General features: G+C 37.0%; 1 protein-coding gene and 2 non-coding genes across 3 annotated transcripts; all 3 read left to right on the top strand.

The window, feature by feature from the left end:
• The first annotated feature begins 470 nt into the window (after positions 1-470).
• On the top strand, positions 471-10055 carry btbd9 (BTB (POZ) domain containing 9). The gene is made up of 11 exons (XM_067385178.1): positions 471-629; positions 1519-1722; positions 2089-2452; positions 2540-2807; positions 3731-3953; positions 4542-4661; positions 6416-6525; positions 6624-6813; positions 8378-8485; positions 8583-8661; positions 8878-10055. Exons 2-11 carry the CDS (start codon positions 1538-1540, stop codon positions 9034-9036), a joined length of 1806 nt encoding a protein of 601 aa, XP_067241279.1. The 5' UTR covers positions 471-629; positions 1519-1537; the 3' UTR covers positions 9037-10055.
• A 3811-nt stretch (positions 10056-13866) lies between these two features.
• trnav-aac (transfer RNA valine (anticodon AAC)) lies at positions 13867-13939 on the top strand. The gene has a single exon. It is a non-coding gene; the product is annotated as a tRNA-Val (tRNA).
• A 487-nt stretch (positions 13940-14426) lies between these two features.
• Positions 14427-14499, top strand: trnav-cac (transfer RNA valine (anticodon CAC)). The gene has a single exon. It is a non-coding gene; the product is annotated as a tRNA-Val (tRNA).
• The last annotated feature ends 3552 nt before the right edge of the window (positions 14500-18051 follow it).

Here is an 18051-nt window from a genome sequence, read left to right as displayed (position 1 = left end):
TTTATTTCTCCCATTGTATTTCAGGTACAAATTCATGTAATTAACAGTTGTAAATAGTACAAATCAGTGTTATTATAGTTAACTAAAACTAAACTAAACTCTTTCTAATTTTCATTAAGTTTAACTTGTACTAAAATAACTGAAAATAAAAAAATAAAACTATTTACACATGCTTAAAAACAATAATAAAAATGACAAAACAGCTAAATTTCTAAATATTTTAACAAATTTGATTGAAGACAAAAAATAAAAAAATATTAATAATATTGTCAGAATATTAATAAAACTATAATAGTATCTAAAATATCACTGGTACAAATAACTCTAAAAGATCCTGAAATGTGAACGCAGCTTTCTGAGCCCTCATTCGCTCCGGAGGAAGAAAGACGTTACACCACATCAGTCCACTAGGGGCGCTGTAACATTTACGCGTCACGTAAAACATCCATAAAAACATCCGGTAGGTGTTTTCTGAGGAACGGATGGATTTGTGGCTTGTTAGACATTTGTATTTAACATACCTATTTTAATAACTAATTTATATATATCATATTTACTGGAGTCAAGAGAGCTTTTTTGCCTTCTCGGTCTGCTTTAGGCGGAGACAAATTAAATCTGTATTGGTGTTGGTGAGTGGAGGAGGCTTACAGCTTAATACTTTAGTTATGTGTCAGCTTTCGCGATGATAACGTCACATTTGTTCTAATGTAACCGTGCTATATTACATTGTTTTTAACGAAACTAGTATATATCATTGTATCTTTGAGTAACGTTAATGCTTGTGTTTTAATTGTTTATGCGATTGACACTAAATGACACTCAATATTCTGTTATGTTTATAACTGCTGAGAAACCGCAATTGAATGACATATTAAACATTTATTAGTATTGGGACATAAAATCATATATAATATTTCTATCCTATATTTCATAACTACTATATAACGACGATTAGACCCCTAAGAGTGTCAACTTGTTTTTAATTGAATTATTTATTCAGCTATATAAAAAAAGGTAATTTAAATGTACATGTGTAATTGTATTTATCATAGCAGCATGTTTTAAAATAAGACAAACCTATTAACATATTTAGGCCTGGTTTCACAGACGGGGCTTAGATTAAGGCAAGATTAGGCCTTAGTTCAATTAGGACATTTAACAGTTAAGTAACTTATATAAATGGGGAAAAAAACATGGTGTGCATCTTGAGGTAAAGCAATAGCACCGACATATTTAAAGAGATGTCTGTGCAAGTTTCTTTCAGTTAAAACAATTCAAACATGCATTTTAGTCTGGGACTAGGCTTAAGCCTTGTCTCTGAAACTGGAGGTTAGATTTCATTTTACAAAAGATGAACAGTATGCAAAATGACATAGAAAAGGGGGGACAAAAGAATGCATGAAGACATATACAATGTCATATTAAGAACAATATGTTTTGAACAGTTGGAATCATCCAATGTACACATCCATGTACTGTTTTCACTGACAAATTCAAATGTTTGTGTTGTTTGTGAAGGTGTTCCCCAGCAGTGGTCATGAGTGACAGTCATCCTCTGCGGCCGATGAGCTCCACGTCTGAGATCGACCACCTCCATCTCCTGTCAGAGCAGCTTGGTGCATTAGTTCCTGGTGAAGAATACAGCGATGTCACCTTCGTGGTGGAGGAGAAGCGCTTTCCCGCACACAGAGTCATTCTTGCGGCCCGCTGCCAGTATTTCAGGTTGCTCTTTCCATTGTAATTTATGCGCATGTTTTCTCATCGGACAGAAAATGTATCCAACTCAAACAAGTGCATAAAAATGTGCTCTCATGTCATACAGGCAAGCGCTGGTATTTATGCGTATTTTTAGAATTTATGCACATCTTGGCATTTCCATCCAGCAGTTTTTGATGCGATATCCCAAAATGAGCATAAAAATAGGTGGCTAGTGTTAAAACATAGCTAATGTTGCAAAGAAGTACCCATTTTGTAGAATGATGCCGCTACCATTTCTCGTTAATAAAATGGCCTTTGTAACCTAACCTTGGTGAAATTCTTCTTTCATCTCATCCTTTTTTTTTCTTTGTCTTTCTTTCAACTCCTCAGGGCTTTGCTGTATGGAGGGCTGCGAGAGTCCCGGGCCCAGGCGGAGGTCCGGTTGGAGGAAACGCGTGCCGAGGCTTTTTCCATGTTATTGCGGTATCTGTACACAGGCCGAGCCACCCTGAGTGAAGCCAGGGAAGAGACTCTGTTAGATTTCTTGGGATTGGCGCACCGCTATGGCCTCCAACCTCTAGAAGGCTCCATATGCGAGTTCCTCCGCACTTTATTGAGCACGCGAAATGTCTGTCTGGTGTTTGATGTGGCTAGTCTGTACTGTCTGAATGGGTTGGCTGAGGCATGCATGGCCTACATGGACCGTAACGCCACCGAAGTGTTGAAGTCAGACGGCTTTCTCACCCTTTCAAAGGTAAGTGATAGAAGATATGACAATTTTAACACATGATAATTAAGATTAGTATGTAATATGGCTTTTTCTTATGTTTGCTCTCTGCAGTCTGCCCTGCTGACCATTGTCAGGAGAGATTCCTTTGCTGCAAGTGAGAGGGAGATCTTTCAGGCCCTCTGCCGCTGGTGTCACCACAACGGCAATGGCCCAGAGGCGAAGGAAGTGATGTCAGCAGTCCGACTGCCCCTGATGACCCTCTCTGAAATGCTGAATGTGGTTCGTCCCTCGGGCCTCCTCAGTCCGGACGACCTGCTAGATGCCATACAGACCCGCTCGGAGAGCAGAGACATGGACCTCAACTACCGCGGCATGCTAAGTCTGTTTACTTCTCTCTGCTTATCAGTCTGTAGATACATGTAACACTTAGATTATTAAAGGAAACAGAGGTCACATAATGAAAAATCCAACTTTTCTTTACTTTTTGAACTTAAAATGTTCTGATCCTGTCGCAGTGTAAATTAGATTTTGCAAAAGAGGTCATTATTGTAAGGGATTGCGGTGTAAACTATTTTGAATGCAAAGTGCTGTTACACGGGGCACTTGCAGTCTTGACCACGCAACAGCAAAAAATGGCCTGTTTGATTTTAAATAATAAAATGGTCATGTAAAACTAAATGAAAAACAGTTAACTATGTAATGATCAGCCATTTATACATTATTGCCTTATTTTAAAACAATCTACATTATTATTGGAAACCAACTGCCTGCATCATGCATGATTTTCATCTTGCAGATGTTTTGTTATTGAAGCTCATTAGAGTGTCAACTTGTCAACAAGTTAATTAGTAATATTTATTAAACTATTTTTTTAAATCGTAAATATATATTTATGCATGTAATTGTTTTAACATGATGTGTCTTAAAGTAAGACAAACCTCCTAATACCAAAAAACCTCAAAATGTATCAAATCAATTGCTAATACTTACATTTGAGATGTTTCCACTAAAATGATGTAACTTTCTTGAGGATAATGTCATTAAGAACCTGCTGGCTTTTATTGGTTAAAGAGATTTAACAAAGGACTAACGTTAACATTATAGAGTGACAGAAGACAGGAAAATTAATCTGTAGCTAACATTCCTGATTGTATTGCTTGATATTTACAGTTATTTGTGCATTTTTCTTAGTGCAAAATATCATTGAAAACATGTAATTATCTGGAAATTTGAGTTGTGTCCACCTTTTACAGCAATGCCAGTTTGACTAAAATGTGTCCTCTGCTTTGTTGTGTGTTGTAGTCCCAGAGGAGAACATTGCAACTATGAAGCACGGCGCTGTGGTGGTGAAGGGTGAGCTGAAGTCTGCTCTCCTGGATGGAGACACGCAGAACTATGATCTGGACCATGGTTTCTCAAGACACCCCATAGAAGAAGAGGGAAGAGCCGCTGGTATTCAGGTCCGCTTGGGTCAACCCTCCATCGTCAACCACATACGTCTACTGCTATGGGACAAGGACAGCAGGTAATGCGACATTAAAGGGACAGTTCACTCAAAAATTACAATTCTGCCATCATTTGATCACCCTCCTGTCATTCCTAACTCAAAAGGAGATTGTCAGCCATTCACTTATTCATATAGTCTCCGTTCACACTGTCAGTTTTTGGGATTGACAACTGCATTTAATACCAAAGTAATTTCAAAGATCACATTGTAGACATGCATCCACAGAGTGCAGGTTTTCTGAGAATGTGTGTGTGAGTGCTGATAATTTTCGGGGGTGAGTTTGGTTATTGAATGCGTTTGTCACTCCTGTAAATAACTGAACTGTGTGTGAACGCAACTGTATTAAGGACTCAAATACAGAACTGACGTATTCTGCTGCTATGTAAACATGGCCATAATGAAAGGAATGAGAATGGATACTGATGAGTCCCAAAAAGACACATGCGACATGCAATAGCTTTGAATACACAAGAACCACTGGCACTGATCATTGATCAATGGCACAACGTGTTTGCATGTGGTTTATTTTGAATATATAATATTTTTACTAAACATATTATAAAATGTGCCATATGCAGCATTTTGATGGCTCTCTCATATTTTCAGGTCTTACTCGTACTATGTCGAGGTGTCTATGGATGAGCTGGACTGGGTACGTGTGGTGGATCACTCCAAGTTCCTGTGCCGCTCCTGGCAGCATCTCTGTTTCCCAGCACGAGTTTGCAGGTAGAACATAATACACAACAACTGGACTCTGTTTCTCAAAATTTGATTTGGGAAACATTGTTTATCTTTGAAATAAAAAACATTGTTTTGTTGTACTACTTACTCACTAGAAGACATCAAGACTGAAATGAAAATTAAGGTAAGGCAAAAAAGTGATGTTGCAAGTCAATTTTTTTTCATTAATGTGATGCAAAAAGAGTCATTACTCCAGTCTTCAGTGTCATTTGATCATTCAGAAATCATTGAGTTGGTGTTTAAGAAACATTCAGGCTCTCATTCATGCAAATGCTTTTAAACCATTCAAGCGCCACAAGACAAACGAGAATGCGCTGTCTGTGAATGTCATGTCTGTGTGATACACACACACACACACGACTTGTGTGCACAGAAAGACGCGCGCAGTATCTGGTTTTCTTTCATGTTTGAACAAACAATAGCACACAGAGTTATGCCAAAATGCAAATTTTGTCAAATATCCTCATAAGAGCAGTCTAAAATTAGTTAAATAACGTGGGAAAATCAGCATTATGTTCTACAACGTCAGGTCTTAAAGTCACAGCAGCCTAATAAACCAGTTGCTGTGTTGTCTGTCATTAATTTTAATCAAAGAACAAAGGTAACAGAGAAAATTGTAGCTTTAGTAAGGATTAATCTATATTTAATTTATAATTTATGCAGTGAAGACTGTAAAGTGTTTGATAACTTTATTCAGTTTCTGTATATTTTAGATGGGTATAAGGCCAAAGATAAATATGACATTTATTATAGTGGTTTTATGTGAACATTGTTTTAATTTCACTTAAATAAAAAAAATTTTTTTTGAAGCCTAATGTTGAAATTGATAGCTTTCAGTTATACTGTAATGTTGAATGTCTATAATTATTATATATTTTTTTTAAAAATCAAATCAATTTCATAGAGACATGAGTACCAGTATTGGTATCAGTGATACTGGCCTTCATTCATAAAAAGATGCTATTACACAAATATTTAAAATATACTGTCTTTAAGTTGTTTATACATTAATTTGGAGAGTAACTGTGAAATTATTACAATATAATAAATGCCAATGTTTTTAATCAGGATTAATTATAGAAAAATGTGAGATTAGTTTTTTTGGTAACACTTTACAAGGTTCATTAGTTAATGTATTAACTAACATGAACTAACCATGAGCAATACATTTGTTTCTGTATTTACTAATCTTCGTTAATGTTAAAATCCAGTTCATTGTTTGTTCATGTTACTTCACAGTGCATTAACTAATGTTAACAAGATTTTAATAATGTGTTAGCAAATGTTGAAACAAAGATTAATAAATGCTGTAGAAGTGCAGTTCATTATTAGTTCATGTTAACTTATGAACCTTATTGTAAAGTGTTACCATTTTTTTTTATTGATTGATAGCACTATTTGTTTTATAATGCTTACATGCTGAACAAACCTTAAACATGGTGTACAATTTGATTTACATTTTTGGGGCAACTTGTAATAAGTCAATCAAATACAAATGGTGTTTCCATAAAATTTGCTCAATTGTGACATTGGATATGAAAAAAAAAGCAAATAGAGAAAGTTTCAATGGTCAAACTCAAAACTTCATCTCTGAAAAGTTTATAATGTCCTGCTGTGGTCTCAAAGAAATCAACTACAAACAAATGTCAAGGACGACAAAAATGAATAGTTAGGTTGTATATTTCTAACTGACTGTCTGTGTTTGCTTGTGAACACTTTACTTTTTTTTGTGAACTCAGGTTTATTCGTGTTGTGGGGACACATAACACTGTCAACAAAGTGTTTCACTTGGTGGCTCTGGAGTGCATGTACACACAGCGACCTTTCACCCTGGAGAGAGGCCTAATTGGTAAATTAGTTTTCCTAATTTCAGTGGTTATTCAAGAAGTTACACACACAGCTCTGTTACTGAAACTCATCCAATGTCTCCTCTGCGTCTTCCTGCAGTTCCCACAGAGAATGTGGCAACCGTGCAGGCATGTGCAAGTGTGATAGAGGGTGTGAGTCGCAGCAGAAACGCCCTGCTGAACGGGGACACCAGCCACTATGACTGGGACTCGGGATACACCTGTCACCAGCTGGGTTCTGGAGCCATCGTTATCCAGCTCGCTCAGCCTTACATGCTGTGCTCAATGCGGTACGAGAGCTTATGTTACGGGTTAAAGAGGCCATATTATGCCCTTTTACAAAGTCTTGATTTTGTTTTTGGAGTCTACTAGAATAGGTTTTCACGCGTGAATGTTCAAAAATTAACATTATTTTCCCACATATTTTATAGTAATGCAAAAAGCACAGTGTGCTCTGATTGGTTCGCTGGACCAGCTGTGTTGTTATTGGTCAAATGTTTTGGAAGCATGTTTCAGAAATGTCATGCCCCTTTAACATAACCATGAATTTTAACACACAATCTATTGCAACTTAACCAGGCCCAGCCCCCTTTATTTTGCGTATGTCTTGGGGGGAAAATTATTGAAATGAGGAATATTTTGGCATGTTAGTTCCTGGAAGAAACTGAAGACTTTGGAACTTTGCAGACCATTTTTATGATCAAACAGCAACTTTAAGAAAACACATTAAAGAAACGCTGAAGAAAGTTGAAAATGTAAGAAAGCACAATAGGTCCTATGTGATAATTTACTCATGGGTTTCTTCTGTGGAAAATAAAATATGATGTTTAGATGATGATGACTTAAACTCAAAGACTCTCTCCACTCAAATTACATAAAAGTTGTCCATATGACTCGTGCAAAGTGTTCCAAGTTTTCTAAAGCTGTACAATAGCATTGTGTGAGGAACAAAATGAAATTGAATCAGTTATTTGCCGAAAACGTACTCCGCCACAGATCTCAAATATAATAACAGTGGATACAAAGCACTTACAGTGGAAGCAAATGGAAGAAAACGGGACAAGGTAATATATTATATGATACACACTGAAAAGTGTAGCCACAAGATTAAACTTTATACAAGCTAACACAAGACTCAACTGATAGTTGCTTACTGTGTCACAAACATGTAAACCCATGATATGTGTAAGGATATAAGAATTTTTAGTACAGAACTGTTGTGTACTAAAACAGTACAAACTTTCCTCTTCACCTTGTTCAAATTCCATGATCCGTTCTCCAGTCCACTTCCACTAGTGACGGCTGCCTTAAATACACATTTTCCCCCTTAATAATTAGTGTACCATTTTCTTTAAAAAATAACTCTTGCTTCACCATATGATTAATAAATACATAAACAAGATGATTAAGAACAAGAGTAAAAACAAATCAGAAATACAATAAATAGGACGGATAAAACCAACTCATACATTTGAACAAAAATTTTCATAAATGGCTAAAATGAGCTCTCCCATGTAGTTTGTGCTTTCTTTAAGTCCACTCAGCTAAAACAGGAAATATAAAATAGCAAACCCCATGTAAATATTTTAAAATGCATAGGAACAGTAAGAACACAGTAAAAACAGTGATGGAAGTCAACTTATTATTTACAAGGAACAAGGTATAATACAAGGTATTTCCATCACAGCCGTACTATAGTTTTTGCTTTTTAAAAAAATTGAAATAATGTTGTGTTTCTGAACCTGAAACGTTCCTTTAAGTTGTATTTAACCCTCAATATGCCTTTCAATTACTGAAGTCTTTTCCTTAGACTTTAGTTTAGACATACTGATGCTGTGAAATCTGTGTCTGTAGGTTGCTGTTGTGGGACTGTGATGAGAGGAGCTATAGTTATTATGTGGAGCTGTCCACAAACCAGCAACACTGGGTGAGGGTCGTAGACCACACAAAAGTGGCATGCAGGTCAGTGGAATTTTATTATTACCTCATTATCTGCTTGCATTATAAGTATGTCTATAACCACCTCAGAGTTTACATAAGTTGCATATAATTCTTACAGGTCGTGGCAGACTCTGACGTTTGACACACAGCCTGCATCCTTTATTCGTATTGTGGGAACTCACAACACCGCTAATGAGGTGAGCGATCTCTGCAGACTCTCACAGGATGTATTTCTGTGACTCCTTCCCGCATCACATTAATGCTGCATTCATCAGATTACATTGACATAAAATGATGTCAATTTTTCATGATATTGCAGAACAAATTACACATGCAGCATTTGTCAAAATAATCACATTTTCGATGAAATTCTACAGCCCTAATTCACTTTTTTCTCATGCTGTCTCCACTAGGTTTTTCACTGCGTTCACTTTGAGTGCCCTGCACAGGTGGATACGGTTGTTAAAGAAGGAAGTCCTGGACCAGATCAGCCTAAACCAGAATCCAGCTCCCAGAACTCCCATTCACAGGGCCTGACGCCCCAAAAATCCTCCACGTCTCCGCACACATAGACTGTGAATGTTTATGATAAGACACACTTGAGATGCTCAGGTGGTGCTCTTAAGGTTACGAGCTGCTAAACATAGAACTCTTTATATTTATATTCAGAAAATACTTGAGCTGATTATAACATGATGGTGAGTATAACAATTACTGTCACATGCACTTATTTTATTATGTTCGGAGAACAACAAAAACTATGATAAGTATTACTGACTTAATGGGTTTTGCAATACTGTCTCATTTATTAGATATCTTTAAAATGGTTTATCGTAGAAAAGTAAACAGATATCCTGTTTAAAATCAAAAATTAAAATCACCTTGAAACGGAAGTTTTGCTAGTCTTTCCTTCCCTATTGTGATCTGTATATGAGTGAAATGCTTCTTGAACTAGAAAAAATGAAGGGGCGGGACTTGATTTTGTCCATGGTTAGAATTGATTGGATGGTTGTGGTTTGCTATTGGTCGATCTCATGTGAGTGACAGGTTGCCCCGCTCTCTCGCCAGTAAATGCGTCATCAGAGAAGAAATGTTGCTGCAAAAGGAAATAATGAAAAAGAAAAAAAAAAAGATGTGCACGGATGGTCCATATGTCCTCTTTTTTCCCCGGACATATCCTGGCCAGGATTTCTCAATAGCCTAAAATGGCTTGAGCCCCTGCCCCTTTAATTGTGAAAGTGAAAGTGCCCTTTTCAGTTGTATCGAGGTGACCCCGGAACGCGATTTCTACGCAGAGGTCTGTGCACTTCACTGTTCCTGTTGACAGTCCTCATGCATTAAAATGTTGTCGTATTTGCAATGCTTTGACCGTTCTCTGTAGATCCAGCCTTCTCGCAAGCCACGATTGGTCGATTATGTACATCGCCTGCACGCTATTGGTTAAATTACATTTCAGTCATTATCTTCAGCAAGTATGAAAACAAAGCCAAAAGTGGGACATTTTAGGCCAATTAAAAATCCTGGCTAGGACATGTCCAGGAAAAAGAGGATGAATGGTCACCCTAATTTATAATGCAAATTGCAATATTCCATAAAAAACAAGAATGTCAGTTTTGATTTTATGGTGACTTTAAAACATTAAAATCACCATGGACTGCATTGGCCCAGTGATATAAATTATTTACATAGCATAGTTAGGCTGAATAGGAAAATTGATATTACTGTAAATGCATAACAGCAGACGTGTGATTATATGTTTCTAAAAGTCTCATGATTTTTTTTTTTTTTTTAATGCTGACAATTTTAACACAAAATATATTGTGCTTTGCATAAACTAAGTTTATTCTAATTGCAAGTAAACCTGTATTTAATATAGTCTAGGTTGTATTTTCTTTTACTTGGAACAGTTTTTATTTTGTTTAAGGTTTTTATGTTAGCATCTAACTAGCTTCTAGTGTTTGTTTGGACACATGGCCTTTGACGTCAACACCAAAAGATATGTGAAGTACTTTTTCTTCATTTTTCAAAGTCCTTATCCTAACTTATATATAATATAAAACACAGTATTATGTAGTGGCTTTCTATTATTTCACTGGCTATCTGTGACCCTCCATTAGTACAGACTAGGGTTTGGACCCACCAAATAAGAACCACTTTTAGGATTCTCGCAATTAAAAATTGTGTTGAATTTTAATTGTAACGCAAGCTCTACAGTTAGAATTGGGGATGATTTATTGTCTGATGATGGTGAGATAATGAAACAGATGGCAAGTGTGAACAAGACTCTTTAGTCAGATCACATATTAACATGCTTCATTCTCTGAGGAGATTTAATAAATACTGAGTTTCAATCAGACATGGAAGGGTGAGTGACACACTAATACCACCTTCATTAAGCAACCAGGAACAGACACTCACTATCAAACTTCCTCGCTGCAATCAAGAGACTTCCCCAAGGGCTGGAGGATGATGGAGACTGACAGACAGACAGTGTGATGTTGTTGAAATGAAAACTAGTATGCCAGTACCCTGATGAAAAGACCAGGTTAACTCTATAAAACCTACAATATCATAATTGATGCGTGAATTTCTAAGGCCTCTAAATTATCAGCATGATCAAAACTTTGCAGGAAAAGTTGTTTGCACGCAATCTTCTACATGTCTTCTGTCATCTGATTGATAGTTTATACTTTTTATACCTTTGACAAGTAAAAGGACTATTAGTATAATTCAAATATGTCCAATTTCAGGTCGTGGTACATGTGTGATTTCTCTTTACCAAATATAGCACAACAGGATTTGAGGAACGTTTATTTGTACATATCTTAATCATCATTGTATTGCATTACATTATATCTTACTAATTATTGGGAGATAGAGTGACAACTTATATATTTTATATGCAGTTTATATTAGTGCCAGTATACTGGTATAAAGATCTAATTGATAGGCCCTACATTAGAATCATATCATACTGTTGTGGTTGGGCATATATAACCATATTGCACATTTTTGCTTAGTTTGAGCCTCTGAACTAATTTAAGGTGTTTTTTCCTTGTGGTTGAACTCCATATTCATAGGCTATATGCCATAAATGCCAGTTGTATCAAATATTATACAAAACATAAAATACATGCAAACTTTCATTTAGATTAAAAAAAGTGTAAATGTTTAATAACGAAGACAAATAAGCTGTTTTGAAAGATATGAAAATTGTATGGTCAATTTTTTACAATTTTTATAGGCTAACTAATTTTTATATATTTGTTAGTTTGCATCGTATTTTTATTCTTCAAACCCGTCACTTGAAAACAACTAGCTTGGGTTAGTTCACCCAAAAATGAAAATTCTGTAATTTATTACTCGCCCTCATGCCGTTCCACACCCATAAGTCCTTCATTAATCTTATCAAATTAAGATATTTTAACGTTAGTTAAAATCCGATGACTCTGTGAGGCCTTCATAGGGAGCAATGGCATTTCCTCTCTCAAGATCCATAAAGGTACTAAAAACATAAATCGGTTCATGTGAGTAGCCTACATTTGTTCAATATTAATATTATAAAGCGACGAGAATATTTTTGGTGCGCCAAAAAAAAAAAAAAAAAAAAAAAAAAAAACGACTTATTTAGTGATGGTCGATTTCAAAACACTGCTTCAGGAAGCATCGGACCACATGAATCAGTGTATCGAATCTGCTGTTCGGAGCGCCAAAGTCACGTGATTTCAGCCGTTGGCAGTTTGACATGCGATCTGAATCATAATTCATTTATGCTCCGATGCTTCCCGAAGCAGTGTTTTGAAATCGGCCATCACTAAACAAGTCATTTTTTTTATTTTTTTTTTATTTTTTTTTGGCAAAAAATATTCTCGTCGCTTTATAATATTAATACTGAACCACTGTACTAACATGAACCGATTTAAATATGTTTTTAGTACCTTTATGGAGCTTGAGAGAGGAAATGTCATTGATCCCTAGTATGAAGGCCTCACTGAGTCATCGGACTAAAATATCTAAATATCTAAAATATCTTCATTTGTGTTCCGAAGATTAACGAAGGTCTTACAGGTGTGGAACGGCATGAGGGTAAGTAATAAATGACAGAATTTTCAATTTTGGGTGAACTAACCCTTTAAGTAAAGGAAAATATGCGTCAGCGCATTGAGAACGAATTTCCCTCAAAAACACCGATTCGTTTACGAATGATGCCAAGATGGACGGGTCGTATATGCCCTCACCCTCAAAAACCATAAACAAAATTACACAAGGTAAAATATCATATAACCCACACTAAATATTTTATTCACTTGCATGATAAACATGGTTTGTGTCGAATAAACTGTCGATTACATTAAACCGTCGACATAGGAGGCTGCGTTCACACAGCATTAACGTTACCAGTTCAGTTTTGACTGCTAAATATGATTATGTTCATACAAAGTTCGCTTATGAAATATTGCAAACCACATTATATAATTAGTGACTTACATTTGAGATCGAGATCAGTTTGTTTGTGCTGTGTGAACCTCAGTCGACAAAATGTACGTTAGTTGTCTCTTATCGCTATCATTACGCAACTCCTGGTACGTTAGATCATTCTGATAATTTGAATTATTGCTTCAGCTCAGTGTCGGATTTCACAGACATATTTGTTTACTTTCAAATGCTTTCTGGGGCCGAAAATCTTCTCATGAAAGAAGACATTTCTGAAGATAAATTCCAAGTAGTTCGTAAGAATGTTCCTAATTCTTGAAAAATCAAATTTTAAAGGAGTTCTCCGATATTTTCTTAAAGGGTTAGTTCACCAAAAAATGAATATTTTGATGGATTTCCTATCTGAATCACACATAGGCAGCGACGTCATTGCACCTTTCAAGGCCTAGAAAGGTAGCAAAGACATATTTAAAATAGCCACGTGACTACAGTGGTTCAACCTTAATGTTATGAAGTGACTGAATACTTTTTGTGCTCAAAAACAAAACAAAAATAACAACTTTATTCAACAGTTTCTTCTCTTCCCTGTCATTCACCTTCACTGTTTTCATTGTAGACACAGTTCAGTGCTTACAGGTTCTAGGTCAGAACGCGACTGACTTGACTGGAGTTGCCAAGGTATTTTAAATAGTTACTTTTAAAAAGTCTGTCACTGGATGGAGTGGTCTTTTGCATTTATTTTCACTCTCTCTAGGGCGTTGGTTCTCAACCAGGGGGCTGGAGCCCACTAGGGGGCCTCAACAAACCTGCAAGGGGGCTTAAGATGACTTAAAGGTAAGACACTGCAAAATGCCAAGTATGTTCATGTAAAGTGACATATGTACATTACATTCATATATATGTATAAAAGACAGCCACTCAATGCTTCTGACTACATAGATGATTTCAGGCTATTCCATGACATGCAGGTTTCCGTAGTGTAGTGGTTATCACGTTCGCCTAACACGCGAAAGGTCCCCGGTTCGAAACCGGGCGGAAACAGTTATTGTTACATTTATTAGTTTTATGTTAAAGACTTATCCCACGCAAAGTAATTCAGTAATTTCATTAAAAATACTAAAAAAAATTGCTTTTTCTTTATCTATCAAACAGCCTATTAAACTGTTTGTATCAATGAAAGAAAGACAATGATTCTTTGTTTCTTGCCTCAGACTCATGAAAGAAGTAACGTACTGCTGAATGTTGTTTTCACAAATCTGAGACACTCATGTAAGTATTTTTAATCATTTTCAACACAAGAAGCCTTTTGAGAAGTGATGTGAACAAAATTGTCAATGGGGAAAAGTGCTAAATGACTTGTATTAGTTGTAAGCTGCAGAATCTGAAAATTAGATTTTACTAATAAAACAAAAATTAATAAATTAAAGTTTTCTTTTAACAAGAAAAGTGTACATCAAATTTTGTATTCAACAAATTTTTCCCAAGGAAACCTCTTTAAGCAATTTTATCAGGATGGTTTAACATGTAGGTTTCCGTAGTGTAGTGGTTATCACGTTCGCCTCACACGCGAAAGGTCCCCGGTTCGAAACCGGGCGGAAACATTGTTTTGAAACTATATGTTTATTTTACAACAAAATAATAAATTTTTCTGTCCTCTCTCATCTAATAATGCTACAGTCTTGACTTTTTTTTTTTTTTTGATTTTCACAGGCATGTACACAATTTAAATGACTTTTTGGGATTTAGAATGATTGTTAATCCTCCACAAGATGGCGCAATAGAATCAGTAATTTTGTATAGTCTTGCACTCATCAGCAATCTGGTTCTTACACCATGTTGATATTTCTAAGACAACGGTTATTCCTGAAAACAAAGTGGACTTGACCTTCCTAACCTCTGTCTCACGCTCTCACTGCTATCTATCTCATTATTATCCCTGCTTTCCTCCTGTTTTAAAATCTCTCTCATTCCTTCTTTCCGTTGCATTTGCTGAAGGTTTTCCTCAGTACTCCTTTTGATCTTTCTTCTTCCTCTTCCCATGCCCTTTAGAAGCTCTAGTAAGACTCCTAAGACTGGATGACCCGTCAGCCACAGTCAAATTCACTTGACCAGACATGGACGTGTTCTGTCCATCTCCATTTGCTTTTTCCTCTTCTTGGTATTCACAGGATGAGAAAACCAGTCTCTGTGGCTGCTGCAACACTCTTGTTTGCCTTCTGTAGTTTCTGGCAGTTTAGAGCTGCTTTGATCAGTGGATGGTAAAGTGGCCCGCCCTGTCGGTAGCTGGGTCGTTCCACTGGTACACTGTGCCACGGAGGCTGCAGCCTGTTTATTTGCACTGATGGAACAGAGCAACTCAGTGTGCCAGCAAAACCCAATATATCTTATTAGGGGCTAAGTAGTGAAGCCTTGATACATTAACGCATTTGCATGTAATGAATTTGATGGCAAGGATGCCACATGGAAAATGGGGCAATGCTTAGATGTTTTGACATTAAATTTGTTGTTTGTTATTATCACAACACTGAAGGTTAAAGTCAGCATGAAATGGAAGTTGTGATATACTTTTCTTCCCTATTGTCAAACGGCTTCTTGAACAATAAAAAATGTCAGATGGGACTTGATTATGTTAATTCTTTTTTATTTTATTTTATTTATTTCTATGTTTATTCAGCAAGGATGAATTAAATTGATAAAAAATGACAGTAAAGACATTTACCTTATTAACTTAGAAAATATTTCTATTTTATATAAATGCTGTTCTTTTGAGCTTTCTATCCATCAAAGAATCCTAAAAAAATGTTTCATGGTTTCCACAAAAATATGTTTTCAACATTGATAATAATAATAATAATAATAATAATAATAAATGTTTCTTGAGCAGCAAATCAGCTATGCTATCCCCTACTAAAGGTTTAGTAGACTGTTCACTGTTTATTTAATTCATTAGTCGATTAGTTTGGGGAGAAATACTAAACCATAATGAGCATTTAAAATATAAATTAAGCATTTAACCGCAAGCATATAGCTTGCCACAGCGACACCTGTTAACATCGCATTTCTGAGATCATAATGCAAAAAAGTGACCTAATATAAACAACAGCGTTAGAAAGGAGAAGTGAGCTCTGTGTCTTGCTCACAATGAAGTCATGTTTATATTCTTGTGTTACGCAGCACATTTGAGCTTCCACAAGAACAAATGAGGTTCATTCTCGTGTTACGCAGCACATTTGAGCTTCCACAAGAACCAGTGAGGTTTATTCTCGTGTTACACAGCACATTTGAGCTTCCACAAGAACCAATGAGGTTTATTCTCGTGTTACGCAGCACTTTTGAGCTTCCACAAGAACCAATGAGGTTCATTCTCGTGTGTTACGCAGCACTTTTGAGCTTCCACAAGAACCAATGAGGTTTATTCTCGTGTGTTACGCAGCACTTTTGAGCTTCCACAAGAACCAATGAGGTTCATTCTCGTGTGTTACGCAGCACTTTTGAGCTTCCACAAGAACCAATGAGGTTTATTCTCGTGTTACACAGCACATTTGAGCTTCCACAAGAACCAATGAGGTTTATTCTCGTGTGTTACGCAGCACTTTTGAGCTTCCACAAGAACCAATGAGGTTTATTCTCGTGTGTTACGCAGCACTTTTGAGCTTCCACAAGAACCAATGAGGTTCATTCTCGTGTGTTACGCAGCACTTTTGAGCTTCCACAAGAACCAATGAGGTTTATTCTCGTGTTACACAGCACATTTGAGCTTCCACAAGAACCAATGAGGTTTATTCTCGTGTTACGCAGCATGTTTGAGCTTCCACAAGAACCAATGAGGTTCATTCTCGTGTGTTACGCAGCACTTTTGAGCTTCCACAAGAACCAATGAGGTTCATTCTCGTGTGTTATGCAGCACTTTTGAGCTTCCACAAGAACCAATGAGGTTTATTCTCGTGTTACACAGCACATTTGAGCTTCCACAAGAACCAATGAGGTTCATTCTCGTGTGTTACGCAACACTTTTGAGCTTCCACAAGAACCAATGAGGTTCATTCTCGTGTGTTACGCAGCACTTTTGAGCTTCCACAAGAACCAATGAGGTTTATTCTCGTGTTACACAGCACATTTGAGCTTCCACAAGAACCAATGAGGTTTATTCTCGTGTTACGCAGCATGTTTGAGCTTCCACAACAACCAGTGAGGTTCATTCTCGTGTGTTATGCAGCACTTTTGAGCTTCCACAAGAACCAATGAGGTTCATTCTCGTGTGTTACGCAGCACTTTTGAGCTTCCACGAGAACCAATGAGGTTTATTCTTGTGTGTTACGCAGCACTTTTGAGCTTCCGCAAGAACCAATGAGGTTTATTCTCGTGTGTTACGCAGCACTTTTGAGCTTCCACGAGAACCAATGAGGTTTATTCTCGTGTGTTACGCAGCACGTTTGAGCTTCCACGAGAACCAATGAGGTTTATTCTCGTGTTACGCAGCATGTTTGAGCTTCCACAACAACCAGTGAGGTTCATTCTCGTGTGTTGCGCAGCACATTTGAGCTTCTACGAGAACCAATGAGGTTTATTCTCGTGTGTTACGCAGCACTTTTGAGCTTCCACGAGAACCAATGAGGTTTATTCTCGTGTTACGCAGCACTTTTGAGCTTCCACGAGAACCAATGAGGTTTATTCTCGTGTTACGCAGCACTTTTGAGCTTCCACGAGAACCAATGAGGTTTATTCTCGTGTTACGCAGCACTTTTGAGCTTCCACGAGAACCAATGAGGTTTATTCTCGTGTTACGCAGCACTTTTGAGCTTCCACGAGAACCAATGAGGTTTATTCTCGTGTTAAGTAGCATGTTTGAGCTTCCACAACAACCAGTGAGGTTTATTCTTGTGTGTTACGCAGCACATTTGAGCTTCCGCAAGAACCAGTGAGGTTCATTCTCGTGCAATGCAACACATTTGAGCTTCCGTAAAAACCAGTGAGGTTCATTCTCGTGTGTTGCGCTGCACGTTGGAGCTTCCACAAGAACCAATGAGGTTCATTCTCGTGTTACGCAGCACGTTTGAGCTTCCACAAAAACCAGTGAGGTTCATTCTTGTGTGTTATGCAGCATGTTTGAGCTTCCGCAGGAACCAATGAGGTTCATTCTCATGTTACGCAGC

This window comes from Chanodichthys erythropterus, chromosome 5 (assembly GCF_024489055.1).
Source record: "Chanodichthys erythropterus isolate Z2021 chromosome 5, ASM2448905v1, whole genome shotgun sequence".
NCBI classification, from domain to species: Eukaryota; Metazoa; Chordata; class Actinopteri; order Cypriniformes; family Xenocyprididae; genus Chanodichthys; species Chanodichthys erythropterus.
This window is presented reverse-complemented; position numbering and strand designations above follow the sequence as displayed.